Source organism: Oenanthe melanoleuca, chromosome 15 (assembly GCF_029582105.1).
Source record: "Oenanthe melanoleuca isolate GR-GAL-2019-014 chromosome 15, OMel1.0, whole genome shotgun sequence".
Taxonomy (NCBI): Eukaryota; Metazoa; Chordata; class Aves; order Passeriformes; family Muscicapidae; genus Oenanthe; species Oenanthe melanoleuca.
In genome coordinates, this window is record NC_079349.1 from 9,748,160 (window position 1) to 9,773,069 (window position 24,910).

At 47.6% G+C, this 24,910-nt stretch overlaps 1 protein-coding gene across 9 annotated transcripts in view; it reads right to left on the reverse strand.

Moving 5' to 3' along the window:
* Positions 1-24,910, reverse strand: part of TAOK3 (TAO kinase 3) — a 75,775-nt gene that overhangs the window by 2,930 nt on the left and 47,935 nt on the right. For 6 of the 9 annotated variants that reach the window (XM_056504155.1, XM_056504156.1, XM_056504154.1 and 3 more), the window contains 7 exons: positions 22,626-22,832; positions 14,662-14,796; positions 6,632-6,868; positions 5,783-5,911; positions 4,885-5,088; positions 1,523-1,762; positions 304-516 (listed from right to left, as the gene is read on the reverse strand). In XM_056504155.1, the coding sequence (XP_056360130.1) occupies positions 304-516; positions 1,523-1,762; positions 4,885-5,088; positions 5,783-5,911; positions 6,632-6,868; positions 14,662-14,796; positions 22,626-22,832 (1,365 nt within the window). The remainder of the gene's footprint in view (positions 1-303; positions 517-1,522; positions 1,763-4,884; positions 5,089-5,782; positions 5,912-6,631; positions 6,869-14,661; positions 14,797-22,625; positions 22,833-24,910) is intronic. The other 3 variants (XM_056504161.1, XM_056504159.1, XM_056504160.1) reach the window with 1 other exon arrangement.

Sequence of the window (24,910 nt, forward strand, 5' to 3'; positions counted from 1 at the left end):
CTCCCACACAAGGCACACACCACTCCTTCCCAAAGCCACTGGTGCTGGTGGCAGAGGGAGAAAGCAGCAAAGGTTTAATGAGCAGCAGCTTTGCTCACTCTGAGGCAGAGCCTCAGAAGATCCAATCCTAAACACCCCAGCACGCGAGGGGAGCAGGGGAAGGACGTGTGTTCTGCAGGACACTTACTCCAAGAGGGAAAGTGCCACCTGATGTGTTATTTAATCAGATTTTATAATTCAGTGGCTGGAGAAGTCCCCCCAGGGTGCTGCCAGGCCCCAGAGCCCCCCGGCCCCTGCACGTACTGCCTGCGAGGCCATCATCTCATTGATGCTCTGCTCGTACTGCTCGGCCAGGATGGCGAGCTTCCGTGTCTGCTCGTCCTTCAGGCTCTTCAGAATTGTCTTGTGCTCACTCTTTGGAGTTACTTCCAGCTGGTGATTCTTCAGTGCTTTGTACTGCTTAGTTTGCACTTTGCATGTGTCCTGGAACTGCTTTTTGATCTGCATTTCCATAGCCTGCCAAGGAAGGAACGATGTGAAGAGCGCGAAGGGCTTTGGGAATGGAGAGATTGTGGTAGGTCCACACGGGTGGGTGCTGGGAACCACAGCCCCCCTGTGTGTGCTTCCCACAGGGATTCAGCAGCAGCAGCAGCTCAGGCCCTGCTGCAGCCTGGCCAGGAGCAGCACCCACTCAGCCCAGGGCACTTCCTGCAGATCACCCAGCCCATCACCTGCCTCCCAAAACATACTTGCTTTTCCACAGCATCGTTCCCCTTCCACATCCTTCCCACCTCAACCTTGCACTAAGTGGAGGCTGCAGATCTGAGAACTAGCAAGGGTGTGAGTGACAGCAGTGTGCCTTCTCTCTGGTGACCAGTGACCCCAGGGAATGGCTGGAGCTGTGTCAGGGAGGTTGAGGTTGGGTATCAGGAAAGGTTCTTCCCCCAGAGGGTGCTGGGCACTGCCCAGGCAATGGGCATGGCCCTGAGGCTGCCAGAGCTCCAGCATTGGGACACCTCTCCCAGGGACAGGGTGGGATTGTTGGGATGTCTGTGCAGGGCTAGGATTTGGACTGGATGATCCCTGTGGGATCCTTCCAACTCAGGATATTCCCTGATTCTGTGACACTGGGAGGAGGACCAGAGAGCAGTTCACAGGTCTGTAACCACACTGGGATTTGCAAAGAGCTCAGCACACATTCAGAGTGCTCTGTGTTCTCACCAACCCCTCTCCTCATCACTTAACTGACACCAGCCAGGGCTTGAAGAACACACAGCTTGTCAGAAACAAGTTCTGTAATGCTTTGCTTAGGGCTGGACTATTTTACCCAACAGCCTCAATTAGCACAGCACTTAAAAAACCCTCTGTGAGCTCTAGGCTATCCCAGCCCACAACTGCTCTTATCCAGAGCTGCTCTGTGCGAAGGGAGGGGATGCAAGGGAGAGCATGGGGCGTGGAGAGCAGCGGTGCCACAGCACGGGTGGACAGAGGCTGGAGGAGGAGGGAGAAAAGCTTGCAGCACCTTCAGGTTCTTTGGTTGCTGCCGGAGCTCCATGAAATGCTTCCTGTGCAGCTCCCGCTCGCGCCGCTTGTTGTACTCCAGCTGGTTCTCGAGCTCAGTCTGGTGCTGCAGGCGGATGAGGTCCATGCGCAGCTTCTGCAGCGTGTGCAGCTGCCGGTACTCCAGCTCCCGCGTGGACTCGTCGTGCCGGATCAGCATCGCGTGCTCCATCTCCTTCTGCGTCCGCTTCTTGTTCAGCTCCTGCACACAGACAGCCCTGAGCGGGAGCTCTGCCTGTGCACACGCACACACACACACACACACAGAGCCCTGACCGAGAGGGAGCTCTGCCTGTGCGCACACACACACACAGAGCCCTGAGCGGGAGCTATGCCTGTGCACACACACACACACACACACAGACAGCCCTGAGAGGGAGCTCTGCCTGTGCACACACACACACACACAGAGACAGCCCTGAGAGGGAGCTCTGCCTGTGCACACACACACACACACAGAGACAGCCCTGAGAGGGAGCTCTGCCTGTGCACACACACACACACAGAGACAGCCCTGAGAGGGAGCTCTGCCTGTGCACACACACACACACACACAGACAGCCCTGAGAGGGAGCTCTGCCTGTGCACACGCACACACACACACACACACAGAGCCCTGACCTGAGAGGGAGCTCTGCCTGTACACACACACACACACACACAGACAGCCCTGAGAGGGAGCTCTGCCTGTGCACACACACACACACACACACACAGAGACAGCCCTGAGAGGGAGCTCTGCCTGCGCGCGCACACACACACACACACACACACAGACAGCCCTGACCTGAGAGGGAGCTCTGCCTGTGCACACACACACACACACAGACAGCCCTGAGAGGGAGCTCTGCCTGTGCGCACGCACACACACACACACACACACAGACAGCCCTGACCTGAGAGGGAGCTCTGCCTATGCACACACACACCTGAGCAGGAGTTCTGCACATACACATACACACCTGAGCAGGCAGCTCAGCACACACACACCCGAGCAGGAGCTCTGCCTGCACACACACACACACACACACACCTACCTGAGCAGGAGCTCAGCATACACACACACCTGAGCAGGCAGCTCTGCTGCAGGCTCCAGCTCCCCAGCCTGAGGGTCCTGCTTGCTGCTCTACACAACTGCAGGCCCTGCTCATGTCACAGGGAAACACCCATCCAGCAGCACACTGAGATGCTGAGTGACCACCTAGTGACCATCCATCCATCCATCCATCCATCCATCCATCCATCCCTCCCCTCCCCTGCTCCTCTGGCAGCTCTGGGATGGCCCCAGCAGTCCCCAGCAGGTGGCACCAGGACCCCACACAAGCCCTCTGTGCCTGCAGGAACTCGCATCAACTTTCAATGAACACGTCAGGGTGCTCAGGAGACAGAATCAGGGCTCTTGTCTGGTTTAAATTCCCCTGTGCCCCTGGTGGGTACTGGGAATGAGCTCCCCCACCACCTGCACTGGAGTGGCCAAAGCAGAGGTCAGTGGCTCTATCACCACCTCAGGTGAGAAAATGAATTGTCCAGGTGGGATTTGGCCCAAGGTGCAGCACTCGGGTGGAACCTGAGGCTGAGGGTTTTGCAGTGTTCACCAAGAGCTCCTGCACAGGGTGTTCACAGTCTGGATAACCTTCTCTAAGCTACAAGGAAGGGGAAGACACCAGTTTCCTCCATGATTACTGCAAATATTTGTGTCTCAAGGTGTCAGTCATATCCTGACACCAGCTGTACCCTTGCACAGTGCTGGTATATCCCTGATCCAGGCTCAGGTTACAGCCTCAGTGCTGTGCTCCTGCTGCAACAGCCAGGCACAGCAGGGCTGCCCCACCCCACACTGTGCCCAGCCCAGGAACAGCCCAGTGCTGCCCCAGCCTAACGAGTTTCTGCAGGAGAAGCAAAAAAATGTCATTATTCTGAGCTGCTGCTCACATGTACTCCTGTTGTAATGCTCCAACAGGAGCACCTGCAAACTTCAGCCTCTGGGGCTGCTACACCTGGGACAGGTTTGAGCTGAGAGGATGGGGAAGGAAACAGGGGCAGAGTTTCCTTCTGCCCTCTTGGCCCTAAGGGTGCAGCATGTGTTTACATTTAAGCAAAACTTGGTCCCTGAAAGCCAAGTTTAAAAATGACATGCACTGGTGTGCCACAATGACTTCCCATTGGCACAAAGCAGTTGGGGCACTGACCAGGCAGGCAGGGAGCTGTGGCTCATGTGCCTTCATTCCAGAATAGCTCAGCCAGCCTCTTCCAAACCCATTCCACACCTGATTTCAGTTCACACAGCATAAGCACATGCAGTCATTCCCACTTCCCTCAAATCACTTTCCCATTTGCACAAAAACAACATCTGTGGTTAGTTAAAATATGGAAAACACATTCTTAAACTGTTATTTACTTTAGGTGATCTGAGTAGTTAGTACTGGCACATTTGAATTATTAGAGATGTAATTTTCAGGGAATAAAAACTCAGATCCTTCTGAAAATTAGGTCTCTCATAAGAGCTTAAATGCAGGACGTCAGAAGTGTGTTCCTGCTTAAATGCCATGCTAGGTAACTGAACTCTGTTCTCATCCCTGCCACAGAGCTGACATGCTGTGATAAGGGTGCTTAAACCTGAATTTTTGGAGTCAATCATTTTCAGGGTGCCTGGATTGATATCTGGAACTCAGCAAAGCAGCTAAGCAACCCCAGGTACATCTGCACCCAAGGGCAGCAAAGCTCTGAACAAGTACAAAATATACTGGAAAACCTGAGGGTAGCAGGCTAAGCACAATTGGAAATTTTTGACCACTCCTCATTCAGTTTTCACTAAAACACCCTCTCATCTGACAGTCTTTAACAAAAAATAACATCAATGAAGAATTCAGATACTACAGTGATAGCCACAGCAACATCTCCAAGTGAGAACTATTTCTCCAAGGGGGTGTTTGACCACAGGCAGCCTTGAGGTAAGGGGCAAAAAACAACGAGGGGAAGCAGGCTGTGCAAAACTGCTCCTTGCCAACCCATATCTCCATCCCAGAGCTCTCCCTGGCCCTCCCCACATCCCAAACTGGGCAGGACCCCAAACCCAACACTCAGGAGCTGGGATGAGGCATCAGGCCCCGAGGAGGGGCCCACAGGGTGTTTCTGTCTGCAGTCAACACTGCCATCCCTCACCTGATCAAAGCAGCCACAGCTGCATGGAAAACAATTCCCCAAACCTTCTTTCATTTTTCTCAGCTCTATTTAGCAACTAGAAACATGAAGAGCTAACTTCAGCCAAGACACGAAGCTAAAGCAGTTAAAGAAGTGCTGGAGAGGAAGTGAGGAGTGCCATACTTCCCGAATGTTCTGCTGCTCCATCTCGTGCCTCTTGATCATCGTTTTTCTCTTGAAGAAACGGCAGTTTTTGTCGTAGTAGAGTCTCTGCTGGCTGAGAAGCTGGGCCTCCTCTTCAGCCTGTGTGTGCTGCAGGTTCTCTTTGTGTTTGGATATCCTTTCTTGCTTCTCTTTCTTGGGTGTGCTGTGGTCCTCATTCATTTCCTGCAGGGTGAAAACAAGGCTTCCCTTAGCACCACAGTGACTTGGGGACCTACCTGGCTCCTCCTCTGCATTCAGTTCATGAAAGGACACCAAAATCCCACTACAAAACCAACAGATCCACACCTATCATCTAGCCATGCTCAGCCCTGCTGCCTCTACAGCTGTACCAGGACCCACAACAAGAGCAGGAGAAAAAGTGGTCATTGAGCTCCTTGATATTCATTTTCTCACCTTTACCTTAACAGCAATATGCTGGAGGCACTACTTAAATAATGCATTTTATCACAGACAAGCTACATATGAAGTTACTTCTCTTCCTAATTTATGTAAGTGATCACAGAGCTTTTAGTCAAGGGACATTGAATGGCTGCTCTGATTACTTGGAAAAAAAAACAGATGAGGAGAAAGGGGGAGAAGAACTCTCTGTGAAGTCCCATTTTCCCTCATCACCCTTGGTTTCAAAGATTCTGCTCTACAGCAAATTGTGAAAGCACCTGTAGCCTCCCTCACAAATTGTTCTGGAAATGCTGCCAGATGCTCCCAGTTCCTGCAAATTTACTTGCTGAGAATCCAAATTCGCTTCCAAGCCTGACAGTATCCCTTAAACCTCTGGGCTGGCCCAGGTTTATCAAAACCAAAGACTGGTTCGTGTCCATTCCACACCCCTTCAGCCCCAAAAATGAGGGTTTCTTGCCTCTTTAATCTTTTCCTTGCAAAGCTTGTATTGTTTCTTCTGACTTTCTAAAAAGGTCGCCAGGTCTTTCTTTTGCTGAGCCAAAATCTGTTGCTGGAATCTCTTTTCATCTGCTGCAGCTGCCTTTGCCTGCAATGTACAGAGAGGGAAAAAATAACAATAATAAAAAAAAAGTGAGTGAGCAGGTGCAGAACCCAGCATAAATCAGTGTTGTGGTTTTTAGTCAGTCATTCTGGTGACTGTGCTAGACAAAGCCATGAGCACTCAGCCACAGAAAGCTGCTCACATAGAAAATGCTCACATAAGTCTGAGGGCTTCCTTGTGCTTCTTATCTCCCCACAAAAACATCCCAGAGGAACAACCACACAGTTTATTATGTGGATTAAAGTGCTGGTTTTTAGACTGAGTGACAGCTTTGTCACCCCTCAGATGAGGCAAAGCTCCCCCCAAGGTCCCCACAGCCCCTTTTGTGCAGCTGTGGCACTGGTGGATGCCAAGAGAGCCATCAGCCAGAAGGTGACTTGAGGCTGCTTCACCAGGGAGCACAAAGTCACAGAATCACTGGCCTGGAAGAGACCTTTAAGATCACTGAGTCCAACCCCTGCCCCAATACCTCAACTAAACCATGGCATCCAGTCTTTTTATAAACACATCCAGGGATGGTGACTCCACCACCTCCCTGGGTATTCCAGTACTTTATCACCCTTTCTGTAAAAAACTTTTCCCTAACATCCAACCTAAATTTCCCTTGGCACAGACTGTGCCCTCTCACTCTGCACCTCAGACCATGGGCTTGAGCAGCAACTCCCACAGCCCCCCTTGGAGACCCGCAATCTCCTGCCCACTCACCTCCTTCTCCATCACAGCCACTTGCTTCTTGGCCAGCTTCTCCAGCTCAATGGACGAGTTGTTGGCGTGTGTCTCCACCTCCTTCTGCAGCTTGAGGCGGTGCTCGTCCATCTCGGCCTTCAACTTGTTCTCCAGGGCGATCAGCTGCTTCTGGTGCTGGCGCCGCATCCGCTTATATCCTGACATCTGTTCCCGCAGCTCGTTCTCCTGCTCATGCTCATGGATCTGTCTTGTAACCTGGGGCACAACAGGCAACAACTGCTCCATGCACTGCTTCCACTCAAGCTCTTGCCATGCTGGCTGCTCAGTGGAAGCCAAGCCCTGCTCTCAATAATCAATCAGGGTTTTGGAGGTGCTGCTGTTCAATTTCACAAAGCCACGAGGTTTCTCTCTCCCAAATTTTAGCCCCCATCTTTTCCTGAGACTTTTATGTGCTTTCATTGACACAGCAGAAAATGCCATATTACAAATAAGGGAAGGGAAGGTTACTTATCACTCCAGGACACACTGGAGGAGATCTGGAAACAAAGGTGGCTGGTGGATAATGTTCTTCAGACACATGGGACAACCTTATTCAGACACAGGGCTCAGATCCTGAGGGTGGCATGGACTCCCAAGATGCAGCCAAAACCCCCCCCCCCCAAGCCACCTATTTTTTCCTTCCTCCTCAAGTCACCCCCATGCCAATTCAATCCCTCAACATCTATTTTCTGCTACGAGGAGCCTCCTTCAACATTTCCCCTTCAAATTCAAGATGATGGCAGACTGAGCTCGCTCCTTCCCAGAATTGAAAGTTTTCTAACAAGGGAACACTGTTCTGGAACTGTGTGCTCTTAACAAGACTGATCAGATGGTCTAAGCAGATTTTAAACTCTGCTCAGCTGAAACAAACTCACAAGTTCTACATTCATTTCCATGCCCAAGTGTATCCATGTGAAAGGAAGAAAAAAAACCCAACATGCTGTGCCAAAAATGTTCAGAAGAAAATGCAAATGGTGATGCTTCCATTTCAAAAGAAGAAAAGTGTCCAAGACTGGTTTTTATTTTTTTAAAGGCAGTTTTAGGAACTTCACTTACGAAGATCTGCTGATCATTTATACGACCTGAGAACCAAAAACCTGGTACGTGTGTGGAACTGCAGCCACTGATTCTGTGCAAGGGAATCTTTGCTTTCACATTTAAGTGTGAAGAGCTCAGTCCTTTGATCACTGAAGCTTTAAGAACCAAGAGTCCCTCCTGCAGTCTGCAAGAGCCCAGCCTTCCTGATGGGTTTACAGCAGCCCAAAAACTGGCCCCTACTTCGGCGCTGCTGTCATTTGAAGGCAGTTTTGTGGAGATTCCTGAAGTTCACATGTAGGCTGGGATACACCTACAGACCTGGGAAGGTTCAGGTTCAACAGGAGACCAGCTGCTGTAGGGAGCTGCCATCTCAGTGCACTTGCTGGCTGCAGGGCTGGGAGGTGACAGGAAACCATGGCCAAGTCAGAGCTCCAAAATCAACAGATGAACACCCTGAGGTCACCCAGGGCAGGCAGCAAGTGCCACCTGCCTCAATTCAAATGACTCCCAGCACTTGGGAGGAGTGTGGACACAAATGTAGGAAGAGCCTCCCAAAGACTGAAAAGGAAGCAAAGAACCAGCCTGACCACAGCACTGTCAGACTGGGGCTGAACACTTCAGTGAGGCTGAGAATCCACCAGGAGGTGATGATGCACAAACCTCCTCCTTCCTACAAGGAATTTCAGAATGCCATTTTGGAGTAGGCTGGATTAAATACACTTACACCTCAGCAACTGGTGTAACAGAGCAGCCTATAAATGCCTGAGACCCAAACAGATCTAAGGCAGCCACAGGAGTATGTGGGATTGTAGGAATGACCACAGAAACCCAAACACTGTGTGAGCCCTGTGTTCTGCTACAGTTCAAAAAGCTTCTGGCTTTTCCAAGAGTACCAAGGACAGCCAAACATGGAAGAAGTTGGGAAGTGTTCATAGGAAATTGCTCACTTTAGTCAAGTTCAGCCAAAAGCTTCCAGGTAAGGAAAATTTCTCTGAAAATCCAAATTAATGATAAGAGACAGATGCCAGGTAAGACAGGCAGACCCTCAACACTTCACATGTTGTCGTGGCATTGACAACATTCAGTGACATTCAGCTGGGAGAGAACAGCCTTGGTCAGGCACTTGAAGAGAAATGGAGATCTGGGAGCCACCAGCAGTACAAGATTTTCTAGGATGTGCTATTTTTGGGGCCAGGCCCTTTTGTGAGCAATGGGATGTTCTGCACGGCACACTCCGTTCCCAGACCTTGGCAGAACAAAGCAAACAGCAAGAGCCTGAGAAAAAAAATGGATCTAAGGATCTTCCAGCAACTTTGCCAGTCTCCTCTGGTCTGATCTCTAATGAGACGTAGAATGTGCACTTGTTTTATTTACAGCAAAACTCATTAACTTATATCCTTGTTTTTTCCCCTGCTCCTCTGCACCCCATTTCCAATTTTGCTCAGCTTTATCATGACAAGAATTCCATCTTGGAAAGATTTCCCATGAAATCTAGGATATTTATCCCTGACAATAGGATGCAATTGCTAATTACAAGCCTAGCTGATAAAGCCTTCCAGTCACAACAGAAGATGAGACATTAAAAAGTCAGAAGAAAACAAATGCAGTGTCTCATCCTAAAGATGAGAGAGGAGAGCAGCAGACTTGGTGGACACCTCATGGATTTAATGTCTGTGCTCAACAAGCTCATGATAAAGACTTCATTTATCACCACAATCTCCAGTCAAGTTCAACATCCCTCAGGACAGTCCTCAAAGACAAAGTCTGCACATGGTGATCTCAGGGATGGAAGAATGTGGAAGAAATGAACATTAGTGACTGAACATGTCCAGTTCAGAACCAGGGAAGTCCTTCAGACTATGAATGAAGAAAGGATTATGGTTTTAAAGACTAAGCCCCTAATGAATGAACAGCTCCAGCAACCATTTTATCAAGAAAATTTGGGGATGTTTCAGTAATCACCTTTCTGGTGTTCTTAGACAAAGACTCTTGGAACTCCATGAACAATTTGGAATATCCTGCAAGGATCATGGAGTCCAAGCCCTGTCCCTGCACAGACACCCCAACAATCCCTGGGAGAGGTGTCCCACTGCTCCTGGAGCTCTGGCAGCCCTGGGGCTGTACCATTCCCTGGGGCAGTGCCCAGCACCCTCTGTGGGAAGAGCCTTTCCTGAAATCCATCCTAAACCTCCCTGATGCAGCTCCAGCCATTCCCTGGGTCCTGTCCCTAGTCACAGAGATTGGAGCTGCTCCTCAGGAAAAAATCCACAAACATAACCCCACAGATTATCATGAGGCAAAAGGTGATAACTACAAAATTTGTTCTCCACATAACCAGGAAATGCCAGGATCTTTCACATCAGAGATCTCCCTGCAGCACACAACAATCAACCAGGCCATCAGGAGAACCAAAAACCTGTATAAGCCAGGACAGCTTTTATTAAGGTATGACATTTTCTCAGTTTCCTATCTCTCTGTATCTTTGGCACACATACACAAATGAGAACAGAGGTATCTTTTCCAACCTACTCCCACAGGCAGCTCATTTGCCATAAAATCCAAACTTTCTTTCACCCCTCCAAGATTGTAGCTTTATGTAAGGAAGTTGAGCTCACAGTTTCTCCTCCAAACCAGCAGCTGTTTAGAGTTCCCTTTTCTACACTGTTTATCCAAAATACTGCACCTCCTCCTAAAGGACAGGAATTCTCACCTCTTGATTACCAAATTTCCAAGCTCCTCTGTGCTGGAGGAAGCAGAGATCTGAGCAAAAAGCTGCCAGCTGCTTCTCACAGCAAGAGGAGATGAGAAAGAGAAAGTCCAAATTTTAGAGGAAAGGTCTAAAAAGGCAGAATCCAGATGAGTCCATTGGAAGAAACTCAACCCTCTGGAATAAAACATCAATGCCTCAGCAGCAGAGGGTACAAGGGAACAGCTCCATGTGAAGGTACCTGCTTCTGGAGCCAGGCTGCCCTGGTGCCATTTTCCTGCTCACACCCAGGGACTCCTGCTCACATGGACACAGACACTTGGCTCTGCAGGCCCTGGATGAGATCACATCATCTGCTGGCATTTGGATTTCAAAGAGAACACCAAGGCCTTTGATAGAGCCCTCACTCTCTGAACTTTCTATGAAATGAGATGTCACAGATGTGAGGGAGGAATTCTTCCCATGAGGGTGGGGAGGCCCTGGCACAGGATGCCCAGAGAAACTGTGGCTTTCCTGGATCTCTGGAAATGTCCAAGGCCAGGTTGGACAGAGCTTGGAGCATCCTGGGATAGTGGAAGGTGTCCCTGCCCATGGCAAGGGGTGGAATGAGATGAGCTTTAAGATCCTTTCCAACCCAACCCATTCTGGGATTCTATGAAGTTTTAACTACTTGATCATTGCCTTTGAAAACTGTTAAAGCAGCTGTTGAGGAGATGCACGAGGCAGGGGGGACCTAAGGGGTCAAGCTTGAAAGACACCCAGAAGTGCAGATCAATGCATCTCTGGAGAGATTCAAAAAACAGCTTTCCTTGAAAACATGGGAAAGTGTAGTCTCATCAACATGCAGAACCTCTGCCCTTCTTTTCAAACAACAGCTTGCTGAGCTTCAAGAGATTTCTGGTTGTAGCTTTTAATTAATGGATCACTAATAATCTGTGAAATAATATGGAGATGTAGGTGCTGGGTCTCCATTTCAGATGACAACTTTTACTCCAACAGCAGAAACATGCAGGGTATTTCCCATCACTGTTCCAGGTGAGTGATGGTTACTGTTACCACCCAAAATTGATGAAAAGTGTTCCAGGAAAAAAATGACTGCTAAAATTGCTGATTGAATTATGACCTGAGTTAAGCTTCTTCATCTTTCTTACCTACATTTGCTCATTTTCATTATTTTCTTTAATCTGAGCAATATTAAAGCAGCACTGCAAGACTGATATCCACAGCCTGTTTCTTTGTGGATAGTTCATGTGGTTATTTTCTCTGGAGGTCTGTCCAGTTCCCTTCATATTCACATGATGCTTTTGCAGAGTAGCAGGGCAAGGGAATCACTCTTCAAACCACTGGGTCACCCAGAGTGTTCTGATGTCTAATGTAAGTTCCTCTGTGACCTCTGCACTCCCTGAAACCGCTTCAGATTGTTTTTGGAAAGAGATCCAACCTGTAGGTTGGATTACTTTTAGGAATTGCCTCCATCTGCAATATCCTGAGCTATGGGGAGAAGAGCAAGGACTTGAGGGCCCCATATCCTGGGCTGCACCAGACTTTGTGCTTTTCTTCTAAAAACACTGCCCTGGTCTCATGTTTGGGGGTGGTTTTCAGCAAATCCCATAAAACAAAGTTTTTACACCCAAGTATCATCCCATATCATTGAATTTGGGGCCAGAACCCCAGTTTTTGATTCTCTGCACTATTGCACAACCCTTCTGTGCCCAGGCAGATGTTCCCAGCTGCTGAGAAATGGGCAGCAGCCAGAATGTAGGGAACCATCAAAATTTGGTGGTTTGCTTTTCAACCATTGAGCACCCATTCACACAGGAAAAATCTTTTCCAGCTGCCATTGAAAGAATAAATTAACATGGAGATATGAATAAAGCCTGAATTTCTGGGTTTGCACTACAAATTCCAGGTATGTTCAGCTCTCTCTCCTTGTATCAGCTCCATGACTGACCTTGCCCTCCCCACAAATTCTAGACAGGGTAGCAGGAGGAAGTTCTCCCATGGCCAGAGGAGCAGCAGCATCCAGCACCTCTCCCCACTGACACCTCCTAGGCACTGAACAGTGACAGTGATAAAAAGTGCTCCAACACAAGCACTGGCACCCAGATTCTGTGCAATGGGTTTAAACTTTTCTTGTTTCCCCTCATTTTGGAACATGAAGAGGTGATGGAACATGAATAGAAGATTATTAAAAGGAAGGCTCATCACCATGAAATATTTCTGTGGGAAACACAGGGACAGTTCTGTCCCAGCACACAACCTCAGGTGGTGTGTTGAGAACTTCCCTCTACAGTGGGGAGATGTGTGTGCATGATGGAGACAACAGAGCATGTTCCACAGAAAACCCAAAAAAGAGAAGCTCTCCAAACAGCTTTCCATCTTCCCCACCCAAAATTAATTTTATCTTTTTCATCTCTTGGCCATTGAAGCAGAGAGATTCAGCAAATCTGAGTAAGGAATTAAGGCAGACACAATCCCAGCCCCACAGGAGGCTGCCATGGGATTTAGGAGTGACCTTGGGATATCAGCTGCCTTCCCCAGAGCTCAGGGATCTGGGAATACCTCACAACCCATATTTTCACTAGCTCCCAAAGAGGCCTGGCCATGCAACCCCTTCCAGCCACCCAAGTAGCCCAAGGGGTGACATTTCCAAGGAAGACACAAGCTCTGGGCTCTGCTGCTGAAGGCAGGCCACAAGGTGCAGCAGCTTTGCACAGGGAGTAAAAGAACATGAATATATTCATCACACATATCAATTTATCAATGAAATTGTATGTCTGGAGTATGATACATGAGTCATTCATCATTTCTGCCCTCCAGCCAACCTAACTGGGTCCTACTTTCATCTGCTCAGTGCAGGCAGTAGAAGAGCTGGCACTACACTGGGTGCAAACACACACACACACAAAGGAAAAATTCCTAGGGCAGAGGGTCTCCAGGAGAGCAGGGATCCTGCCCTGTCAGGTGTGCTGCATGAAGTCCTCTAACACACACATTTCTAGGTCACTCTAAACTGGGGGGAGCAGGGGACACCAGCCTGGGGGGCACTCAGGGTATGGGCATCCAGAAATACACCTGCAAAAGATGGGATTCAGATACTCCCAGGAAGCATCTGGGCAGAAACCTGAAAGCCACAGCATCATTTTAGGTTTTAACAGCAGCAGCAGCAGCAATCACACAGAAAAATGTGGGCTGCTGGCACTGCTGCTGCAGCTTCCCTCCAGCTACAACCTTCAGCTGTGGGCACACACACACACCCCCCGTGCAGGCAGGAGTGGGAAGCGATTCTGGGGATGCAGAAATGGTGGTGTGGAAGGAGAACCCCCATGGTGGAGGCAGGAGAAGCGGGAAGGGGAGGGCTGGCTGGTGTCATTTCGGGGTTGGTCCAGGATGATGTCATAGCACTGAGCAAGTGCCATGGCCAAACCGTGGGGACTTTCTAACGCTTCCCGTCCATCTGACCTCTAATACCAGCGGGCTGAAATATTGAACAGGACATTCATTTTCCCTCTGAAGGGCCATTTTTCACCGCTTTCCCTGGAAAAGGCTGCTCCCAGCCCGGTGGATGCGGGGTGGGGGAGGCGGCACACACCAAACTCTTCCGGCACACACCCCTTTCCCTACTACAAAGGCATCCACAGCAATCACATTTGCAATAGTACAAATCTTGATGGATTCATCCCATCCCCCTCCCCTTTGTAAGCCCACAGCCCGCTGTAAACCCTCTCTCTCTCTCTCCCTTATCGCAGCCCAGCAATCCTTCCAAGGGATCAGGCTGGAAAATGCAGTCATGGTACGGTCGCTTGAAATAAATGAATGAATGAAAAAAAAAAAACAAAAAAAACCCCGAAAAAAAAATCCAGGCAGCAGCTCAGGGCGGGCAGTAGCGATCTTATTGTTCCCAAAGCCATCTGCATCTGCATCTCCATGGCATTCCAGCAGCTCTCACACACCTCACACACACTTTATGCACATGCAGATAAATATATTAACAAAAGAGACAGGTGGGAAATGGAGGGGGAGTGGGGGAATGAGATGATATTAACTTCACCCAGGAAGGTGGATTATCTCACCCTGGAAATGCACAGAGAAATTAACCATATTTCACATTTACATCTCACACACACACACAGAGGTAAAATCTCTTTCGGTGCAATATCCAGTTGCTATGCCAACAGCACCAACAGCACGGGAGGCGATGGCAGCGAGGGGCCCGAGCGGTGGGATGGGGTGGGGTGGGGTGGGGTGGGATGGGGGCTCTTACCAAAGATGCTGATTTGATTGTGGCAAAGCGCTCTCGGTTCCGGTAGTGGAGGGCCTGATTCTGCACTGACTGGGTAGGCCGCACCTCAGGCCTGCGATCCCTGTGGCCCACCTCATCCCTTATAAATACATGATCCTGCAGAAATGGATAAAAACAAGGAGAAAGTCCGGCTGTGCTCTTCCCGCGGCGGCTGCCTCTCTCTCACCCCTCTGTCTGCACAAGCGCGGCTGTAGGAGAGGCATAGTTCAGCTCTGCTTAGCCCCGGCAGCTCCCACCGTACAAAATGAATAAGCAACACATTGCAGCTCGGCTCGGCGCGTCAGCTGATCGCTAGCAGGATGCCTCCGAATCCCTGGATCGGGCTGCCTTCTTTTTTTTTTTTTTTTTTTTTTTTTTTTTAAATCTCCTTTTTTTTTTTTTTAAACCTCCAGTATCACATATGTGCCAGAAAAAAGCGAGGCGGGAGCAGAAAGCAGAGCAGGGCGATCGGAGTCCTCGGGAAGGTCGGGTTCAAGCACTGCGAGCCAGCGATCCTGGTGAAAACGTGATTCCCATGTCTAGGCACGGCGATCCTGTTCCCTTTTAACACCACAGCAACATCCTGCCTCATTCCCTTTGCCGAGCCGTGTGTCCTCGATGGGGTTTCTTTGTCCCTCGTTTGCTATCTGCTGTGGGGGACGAGCATCCTGCCTAAATCCACAGCAGGCTGGAGAGGACCAGGAAAGCCTCCGTGACCACTCAGGGATCCTGCTTTCCAGTCATGATCCTGCACAGTTCTAGCACTTTCTCTCCACAGCCCACAAAGGATTTTTTTTTTTTTTTTTTTTTTTTTTCCTTTTTAAAGCAACAGCTCCCAGGTTTTAGCAGGAATGGTTCCCGGTGCAGCTTCCCTCCTGCTCCCTGGTAAGGCTTTGCCAGGAGCAGCTGTGCCTTTCCCAAATGGCATGGGCAAATTTGGGAGTGGAACAAAGCTCCAGGAGAAGCCCTCCTCAGAAAGGGCAGCAAAAAAACCCCACACCACTAGGATTTTCCCAATTGGAATGGTGACTGCCAAATGGCATCCTTGGGGATGGAGCAGCCCTTGGACACTCGGCACAGCCCGGCAGCCTTGGCTCTGCAGGGCCACACTGTCACCCACAAGGTGACATGACTCCCATCCTCAACCTCCAGCTCCTAAAGCCTCACAGGAAGAATGAGATTCTTCCCGAGTTAAATCAAGTTCTCTGGGGTGCAAAATAAAGGCTGCCAGTGCCTAGAAAGCCCTGGAAGGGAAGAGCTGCCCCCATGAGCAAGAGCAGCTCTGCCACCCTGCCATGGCTTGGCAGACACCAGGAAGGTCAGAGAGCCCCACAGTGAGAAAGCAGCCACCATGGAATGTGTCCCCATCAGGACACTGCTGTCATCTCCATTGTCCTTTCCCACCCCACAGACACCTGTTTTCCCCTCTGCTGGCCTCCATTTCCAGCTGCTTCTCACCCAGACCCACACACACTCAGCCCTTTTCAACAGGATTCTGGAACCGAGTTCAAGCAAAAGCCAATTAGGTGCAGAAATGCTGATATTAAGAGCTGAACACCACATTGATTAAAAGTGCTTTAACCCCCAAACCTTTCCTTATGCTTCCTTTTGAGTGTTCCCAGTCCATGCTCACCTTTCCCTCACCTCTGCACAGTGCCCAAGGCCACCACAGAGCCAAGTGTGCACCAGCTCCTCTACACTCACACAAGGGACACAGAATGAGCCAAAACAGCTAAAAATGACAGTCCTCCATAGAAATATGGAGTTTTACAAGAAGCTGCACTTTCATTTCATATTGGTCATCCTTATACTGGGATTTGTTGCACTGTCTGACAAGAAAAGCAGAGAGACCACAAAAGAAAATCACTGAGAATTGGGCTGATCTCAAATTTCCAACTTGTGCATGCTGGTGTAACAGGCAGGGCTCTTGGACTTGCCCACATTGCTGAGAAAGGCACATCTGAGGCCCTAGAACAGCCATCCCCAAAAAATCCTGGTTAAACATTTCAAGTCCAACAGCATCACTCAGTTTAACCTACCCATGGCCTCACCAGAGGGATCTCAGACCCTGTAGTGAAAATCTACACCAGACTCACCCACCTGAAGCACAGAGGAAACAACAGCACACAGGAGCTACCAGTGCTGTACTCCAGCCATGAAATGAAGGTGGGGACAGGACAAATGTCACCCCATGTCACACACAGAGCCTGCAGCAGCACCTGAGTGTGCACAGGGCTCCCAAGGCTTCCTGAGCAATACCTCAATCCCTGCATCATCCTCCTCCTCTCCATTATGTTGGTATGGCAGGGGCAATGGGAAATACTAAATCCAGAGAAGCTGCACACCACTGTAAAAAAACCCAACTTCTTAAATTGGCATTCAGACTTTTCACAATGCTCCAAAACACCACCTAAAATAACAAGTTTAAGTTGCAGTAGCTTTTTATTCTGGAAAATTAATCTGTGATTTGCTTTTTGTTATCCAAGAGGTAGAGTTTTAGAGGGCAGAGTGTCACTCTGGCCTTATTATATGGGATCTCTGGTTACCTCAGTTCACATGAGAAGCTCAGAGCAGAATTCAACTGCCCCTCAGGAATGTGAATTAACCACATTCTGCATTTCAAACTCAGCTGGGCAAGGAATGGGAAAATTCCTTTGCAACTGAGCAAGCCAAAGAACCAATTTCAAGGGAACAAAAAACTCAGTGGGTTGTCTTTGGCACCCCTTAATCTGGGATCTGAGCATTCTGCCCCCACCAACTCCCAGCTAAGCCCAGGGAACCTTCACAGGCACAACATTTTATTGGAAAAGCTGATCCACCACCAAAAATAAAACACTTGGCATGAAGAGTTACCAAATCTAACAGGTAAGAGAAATAAACCTGTGAGTAGCCACATCTCCACCAGCCTTCCTCAGATGAGGAGACTGATGGCACAGACAAACATCTTCCTACAAACCCAGAAAAACAGAAATTTTATACTTTTATTTTAAAACAAATTCTTTTTCTCCCAAAAACTTGCTAAAAGATACTGCAGCTGCAACTGTTGGCACAGATAAGGAAATTTTGTTTCCAACTTTAACCTTCAGATGTGTGGGAAACAAAGACCCAAAACTGGCAGTTCAGCTCAAGGCACCCAGTAAGCAAAATCTGACTGAAAGCACCCCAGAAACTCATCAGGTTTGGGTCAGGGTACCTCTAAGGCTCAAATCTGCATTTCAAACCCTGATTTGTTTCTAAAGTAATATTTCTTCTGTATATATGTAATTTTCCACTTATTTTATGTGGGTTTTTTGCAATAGTTGCCTTAAGGATGCAACTTTGGGCATGCTCAGCTCACAACTCACTCATTAAAATCCTTTTATTCAGGGCCAACAATCCAGAATCTTCAATCTCCTACTCAAGGAATAATTTGTTCTCCTGACTGTATCATCCACATAAACAGTTTATAGGTTGATCAGAACAAAGGGAGGGATTTGGCTGGGACATTGCCAGGACAAAACCTTTCTCAAATATTCCCACAGCATTCTCTGACCAGAGCTGGAGCTTCCAGCTGGATCTCAATGGCTGCTCCAGGTGAATTGTCCAAGCACCTCACAATGGGTTTGTGCCAAACCATGAGTTCAAAACCCACTACAGAGCAGATTTTGCTCCAAGTCCCATCCCAGTTCTGCCACACACTGTCTTTCCATCCTTCTCCTCACTGAAAAAAGGGCTTTATCATCCAAATTCTGCCCAGCCCAAAGCTGGGAAACCTCCACCTCCTCCTCAGGAGGAGCACTCCCTTTCACACTGGGGTTTTTGGCTATGCACACCAAATAAAACCTCCACAGACACAGGACTCATTAACTGTGAGGGCTGCCAGTCTCCTACACAAACAGGAAAGGCAATTTCCAAGCCACACTAAGGACTCCTATGGAATTGCAGCAAATCCCTGCTTTCCAGGAATTTAAAGAGCAAGGAAAACAGCAGTGTGGCACTGTTTGTCCAAACACACTGCATTAAGTGCCTTGATAACCAACAGAGCTCTCTCCATGCACAAAATTCCCCACAAATGCTGAAATTAATTGGAGCAGCAACAGGAGACATGCACAGGTTAATGCACAGGATCTGGGAAGTCACTCAAGTTGCAGCAGTTACTGCAAAGGTACTTTATTATTATAGAAATTGGGCAAGAATTTGTGATGATCAACTACAAACATCTCTTTTCCATCTTTTTGTTACAAACCAGATTTTAATCACAAGATTTCCCTGACATTTTACTGCCCAAGTCTCAGAAAGCACTGATGATTTTACATTGAAGCAAGAAACAGCAACAACTGAGTACTGCAGATGAAAAAAAACAATATTGTACTGGCCTTTTGTTTAGATTAAAAGATTACAACATATTATTATAGTTTTGTGGAAATAAAATAGTAATAGATTCATTGAGGACAATGAAATAATATTTCTGGGAAACCACCTGTGCTCACACTGCCATTTACCACCAGCTGAACAAAACAGGTGCCAAAACATCTCTGATGCACCAGCTGATGCTTATACTCACTTTGTCTTACTCTGGGAGCAAAAAATCTTTATCCTCATTTTTAAGATGAATTAATTAATTGATATTTATCTGATTTTAAAATCTGGGTTGTGTCTTTGAAGCACAATGTATTGGGAGTTTAACCCCCTGCCCCATTTTGTCATTTTTAGGGGCTCTCAGGCACAACTGGGTTTGTATCAGAGCTGTCACTTACTCTTCAGCTCTCAACCTGTGCAGCTGAAGAACTCCTGAAGGGAGATGGATGTGAGAATGTGCATCCATGGGCAAGATGATCCTTGCATGGTGTAGCAGAGTTATTTATTGTATTCAGAAGAGACCCAGAGTTCTTACACTGAACACTTACACCAACCTGCAACCTGCAGCAGGGCAAGGAAAACTTCCTCATCCAAGCCAGACATCTGAATTGTGATTAAGGTGCCCTCCTGAGGGAGCAGGGTTTGATTCCAAGGATGGGCTTCCTGCCTGAGTAGCTCACATGATTGCCATTTTTTTCCTCCCAGGAGCTCAGGACACAGCTATAAACTAAATAACACATAAAGCTCCATATTCAGTTATGGCTTGTTATAATTTCCAATCTTTTATTCCTGTCCAGTGATCTTTCTTCCAGCCTAACCAGTGTACTCTGACAGGTGGGAGTCACCTTAGTTCCAAGCACAGGTTTAAAACCATGGAGCTCTGCTGTGCTGTGGAAGGGATAAGGCTGTGCCTGTTTTCCACACAGGATTCATCCCAAATGCAGCAAACCCCAAGCACCTTGGCTGCCATGAACTAGCATAGCCAGTGACAATTAACCAGATCAGAACAGGTCATTTCACTTACCCTGTGACCACAAAACATTTTTGGAAGTTACAGCCAACTAGCAGCTGTTAAAAAAAAGAAAGAAAATGAGTTGTTTACAAGTGCTTTTACTCCATCAGCCTCTTCCCTAAGCCTCAGGGCTGCTGGTCACAGGACAGATGCCAGGAGTGCTCCTTGGAGATGCCTGAGTCTTCTCCCAGCCCAGCAGTACCCAGGGATGGGCTGCTCCTCATTTCCTCCAGGCCAAGGCCACCCCAGCCTGGCTCTGCACAGCTGGCAGCAGCTGGAAGCACTGAGGCTGAGAACAGCATCTCAGCACCACACACTCCTCCATCCTGCATTTCACTCGCTTGGGACATTCTGGGGCTGTGGCCCAAAGCACCAAAGGGCCTCTGACACTTTAGACCTTTGAGCCATAGAAAACACCAACACTCCAGGAATTCTGACATCCTGGACCTTTCCACTACCTGGAGCTTGTTAATTAACACATTTGAGGAATAGCACAATTTTACACAACACTTTAAACTTCATCAATGTCAAAAACCATCTCTTACATGACCCTATACCCACAAAATGTTGCTTATGTTCATCAGTATTTTCTTTCTAGCCTTTAAAGGCTGATTAAATGCAAAACAAGAGATTAAATTAAACCTCAACCCCAGGTTCTTCTCATTTTGTTTACAAAAGGCTCAGAGTGATACCCAGAACTCAGCTTCATCCCAGCTTCCAGAAATGCAGTTAAAGCACAAACTGAAATCTTGGCAAAACAGGGAACTTTACCTTGAAAATAAAGTGGGATGTATGTGGATATAATCCCCCCTAAAATGTCCAGCTCCTATTTTATTCTCTTCACATACATTAATACACACATGAAGCAGTTTTCCATTTAAAACTGCATTCCCCAAAGCAACAAAGAATTTAAAAAATAGTGTACTAAATTAAAACAATATATTTACAGACTGGAATATGTCCTGCTACACAGAGTCCAAATCTGCTTTATGAATTACATACAGCAGAAGGGAACATTTTCCAATGGAGAAGGAATCTAGTCCAAGAATCAGCAGTCCCAGCCAATCATTAACTGTTTTGTCAAGACCATCAGTGCAGACCAGGGCTTTCTGCTCCCCAAATTACCCTAAAACACCTGTGTTAAGTGATCTAGACATGACTTCTATTATAATACTTCAGTCAAAAGTGTGCAAGACACCCTGGGTTTTTTTCAAACCAGATAAAACTTCCATGTGGTGTCCTGTTTGTGCACCCTACTCAACTGAACAGCTACACACAAGTCTAGGAGGACTGAATTTATAGCATCAGAAATCCTGCATTTGTACTTCACAAGTGTCATACAACCACTATAAAACATAATATTAGTCTTAAAACAAGCAGGAACTCTACTCCTTTCACTAATGCCATTTGTGTCTGATAGGGGCAGCTCATGTTTTGTTTTTATCAACTGTAACAACTCTGAGCAGCCATCACAACCTATGAACTCTGTGTAAATCAGTCCCTCAAACTTCCATTTTAATGCACCAGTAAATATAGCTATTTAACAACATGAAATTAAAGTCAACACACATTTTGAAATCCTATACAAAATAAGAGAGAGCTCCAAACATAACCACCCATCCATCAGTGGTGCTGCTCTTCATTCAGGACAGTTCCATGGGCTGGCATTTGGTACCTAACACCTTATTTTCCCCTTTCTGAACAATCTTCTCTAAAGAGTCTTCAGGAAAGAGGCAAATATCTAAAACTTTTGCAACTTCCCTGCCAGTATCTTTAAATATGTAAGACCAGGTTTTGTTGAAGACAAAATTTTTCAATAGTTCTTAATATTCAACAACACAAACCCTGCACTTCAGGAGGAAAAACTGCTTACAAATATTTAGTTAGTTACAACCAAGCTTTACTGTAACCTTACAAACAAGAAAGTCATACTTTTCATGCTGCTGCAATGTTTTAGCTCCTCTGGCAAAAAGCAAATGTACACTTTGAAGTTCCTTGCAAATGAAACCAACACAACCAACCTACATTTTGCTGCCCACTAGCAAATGACACTGCTAAGGCCAAGCCAGAATTATTTTAGTCAGACAAACAGTGGAGAAGAAATGCTGGCTTACAGCTAGACAACCTTAGCTCGATATCCAGCCCTAAGAAAATGAAAGGCAACAGATCACAGCATGCAGCAAAGGAGCAGGAAAGCATCGAGTGGAGCTTGACTCCAAACATACCTCATGGGAAGGGTCCAAAGTGCTGCACACTTCCACTCCTGACAGGGGAAATCCAAGTGCAGGCAGGTTTTAATCACACACTGAGCCTGGCAGAGGGTTAGCTTGGCTGCCAGGACCAGCACAGAACACAGGGCAGGCATTCCCAAGGAAACAATGATGGCCCAAGCAGAGAGAAGAGGTGCACATGCAGGGCTGGGCATGCGGGGAGTTGGGGTGACCCTGCCTAGGCACTGACAGCTCTTTCAGTAGCAACCCTTTTCATGGGCAGAAGTTGTTCAGATGCTTTTAAAGACAAAAAACTCACAGAACTTGACTCTGGTAAGCCCAGCAGCAGCTCCTGCTCTCAGCACAGAGCACCAGGGCACACGTACCTTCTTGTGAACAACGGAGGAGGTGGAATTAATGGTGCTCTCATCACTATGCATCATGACCAGCTCAGGGCTGCTCTCATCCAGGACCTCCTGCATGCTGCTCACACTGCTGCTCTGGCTGCCTGTGCTCACAGACATGCTGGGGATGGAATGGTTGCTGCCCAGACTGTCCATCTTCCTACTCAGGTTTGATCCATGCTCACTGTCCTATAAAACAAGGGGCATCAGTTACAGATCCCGCAGGAGATCACTGCCCAGCACGTGCCTGCAACGCCCAGAGCTTGTTTTAAAGGTGACTCTGCAGACTTCAAGGGTCTTTGGGCATTATGTTGCCAACTGCACATCTCAAAGGGCTGCTTGGGTTCTGGAATGCTCCATATCAGGCAGCTCCATAAAGGCAGCTTCTGCCTTTCCCCTGCAATCTGATTACATCAGGTTTCAAGCCAGTTTTTTTCCACATAATCCATAAGTCTGGGCATGGCTCTTGGCATGATAGGAGACATCCAGGAATACTGGATGGCTGGTGGAAGGAGCTTCATAATTAAGAGAAATTATTTGTTTTAAATTAAAACAACGCTTCAAGTCAGGATCTGCTATAACACATTTCCTGAATCATAAAATATGTAAGACAATGAACCCATTTATTATTTGATACATTCTACATGGTGTAGAGGTCTAAACCTCCATGTCCCAAGCAGTCAGCAACTTGATTTTATCAAGCTAAAAACCCCTTGAACCTTGTGTTTTTTCATCCAAGATAAAGGTGAGTGAAGAATCTCAGCAGTTGACTCAGACAAGCCTGCATTATAGGGGTTAAAACTTGGAGATATATATATATATATATATGTAAATAAAAATTCCTTGTGTAGGAGGTATTTTTGATTCTACAGACAAATATTAGGAGTTAGCAGCCTTTTTTCTTCTTCCATACCTAGAGGAGTAGAGTAATGCCAGAGTATGCACTTAGTCTGGACTGATTCAGAGAATTTATGGAGTCCTTTGTAATTAACTAGTGGCACCAAAGAGGCTTGCAAGGAGCTCACAGTGAGGACAGGACTCTGAACATCCTTCAGCAGCTCCTGGGGTGAAGCAGCCTTGACTCACTAAAATGAGCAGCCTGCTGCTGCATCCAGTTTGCCCTGGCCTCTGAAGGGAGCCTGGAGAGAATTCCATTACAAATCAACTAACAGAGACCTCATTTTGTTGGAGACCGACAGAAAGATAAAATTAAAACTTGACAGATTTGCCTTTGATTGTGTGATTATTTTTTAAGCAATCAGCAGATCATTCAGAGCCTGCATAAGAACACTTAAAATCCAGAATAATACTGTTTTACAGAGAACATAGGCACAGGGGAATGAAAATATTTTCAGGATGCTTATATAGAGTTGCAGAAGAAATCACATAATGAAGGATCTGAGGCTGTGTCATTAATGAATGTTTATGCAGGAAGGACAGAGATGAGATTGCATATGCAACCTTAGCACTGGCTTCCTGACTTCAGCTTTCTATTTCTTGGAAGGCCTCTGAGGAAAGCATTAGTAATATTTTGCATGTTAAAGATTTTTAGGGCTTATCTTCCTCCTTAGAAAGGCCAAGGTGGCATTTCCAGTGGGGCAGGTTGTGTTCCCAGCTCAGCAGGAACTGCAGCACGTGCTGGGTCTGCTTTCCCTGCCCAGTTAGTGACACACACGAGCAGTGACACCTCCTGTGGTGGGACAGGGCTCAGGGGTCAGTGCAGAGCATGCTGTGCACATGCAGAGTGTCAGCTGCATCCCTGCCATCCCTGCAGATCCAACACCTCTGATCCCTGCTTTCTTCAGGAACAGAAGACACACCTTGGAGCCAAACACTACCACGTGCTTCCTGTGGAGCTTGGAAGTGCCCAAGAGCCAAGTGGGAAGCCCCTTCCCTGGCACTGTGCTGCCCTGTCCCTCTGCTGACAGCTTCTCACAAGTGGGGAGAGAAACTGAAGGTTTCAGTGCACAAATCTGACAACCCAGCCCCCAGCTAAACTCCGGGTCTGGAAGCTGGAGGGACCTTTAACCACTGCAGGTGCTGTTCTTGCTCCTCTGAGGAATCTGCACAGGGAGGGGGAGCACCAAGTGCCAGTCCCCTCATCCTGCAGCTCCACCTGAGACCCATGTGCCCATTTTTTCCAGTTTAACTTTAGAGGAGCATCTGCCATCCCCAAACCTCCAACCCAAGCCCCTGAAGATCCTCTGAGCTTGGGCACCTTGCTGTGTGTTATTGCCCCACTCCACTGGAGCAAAAGGAACACAGAC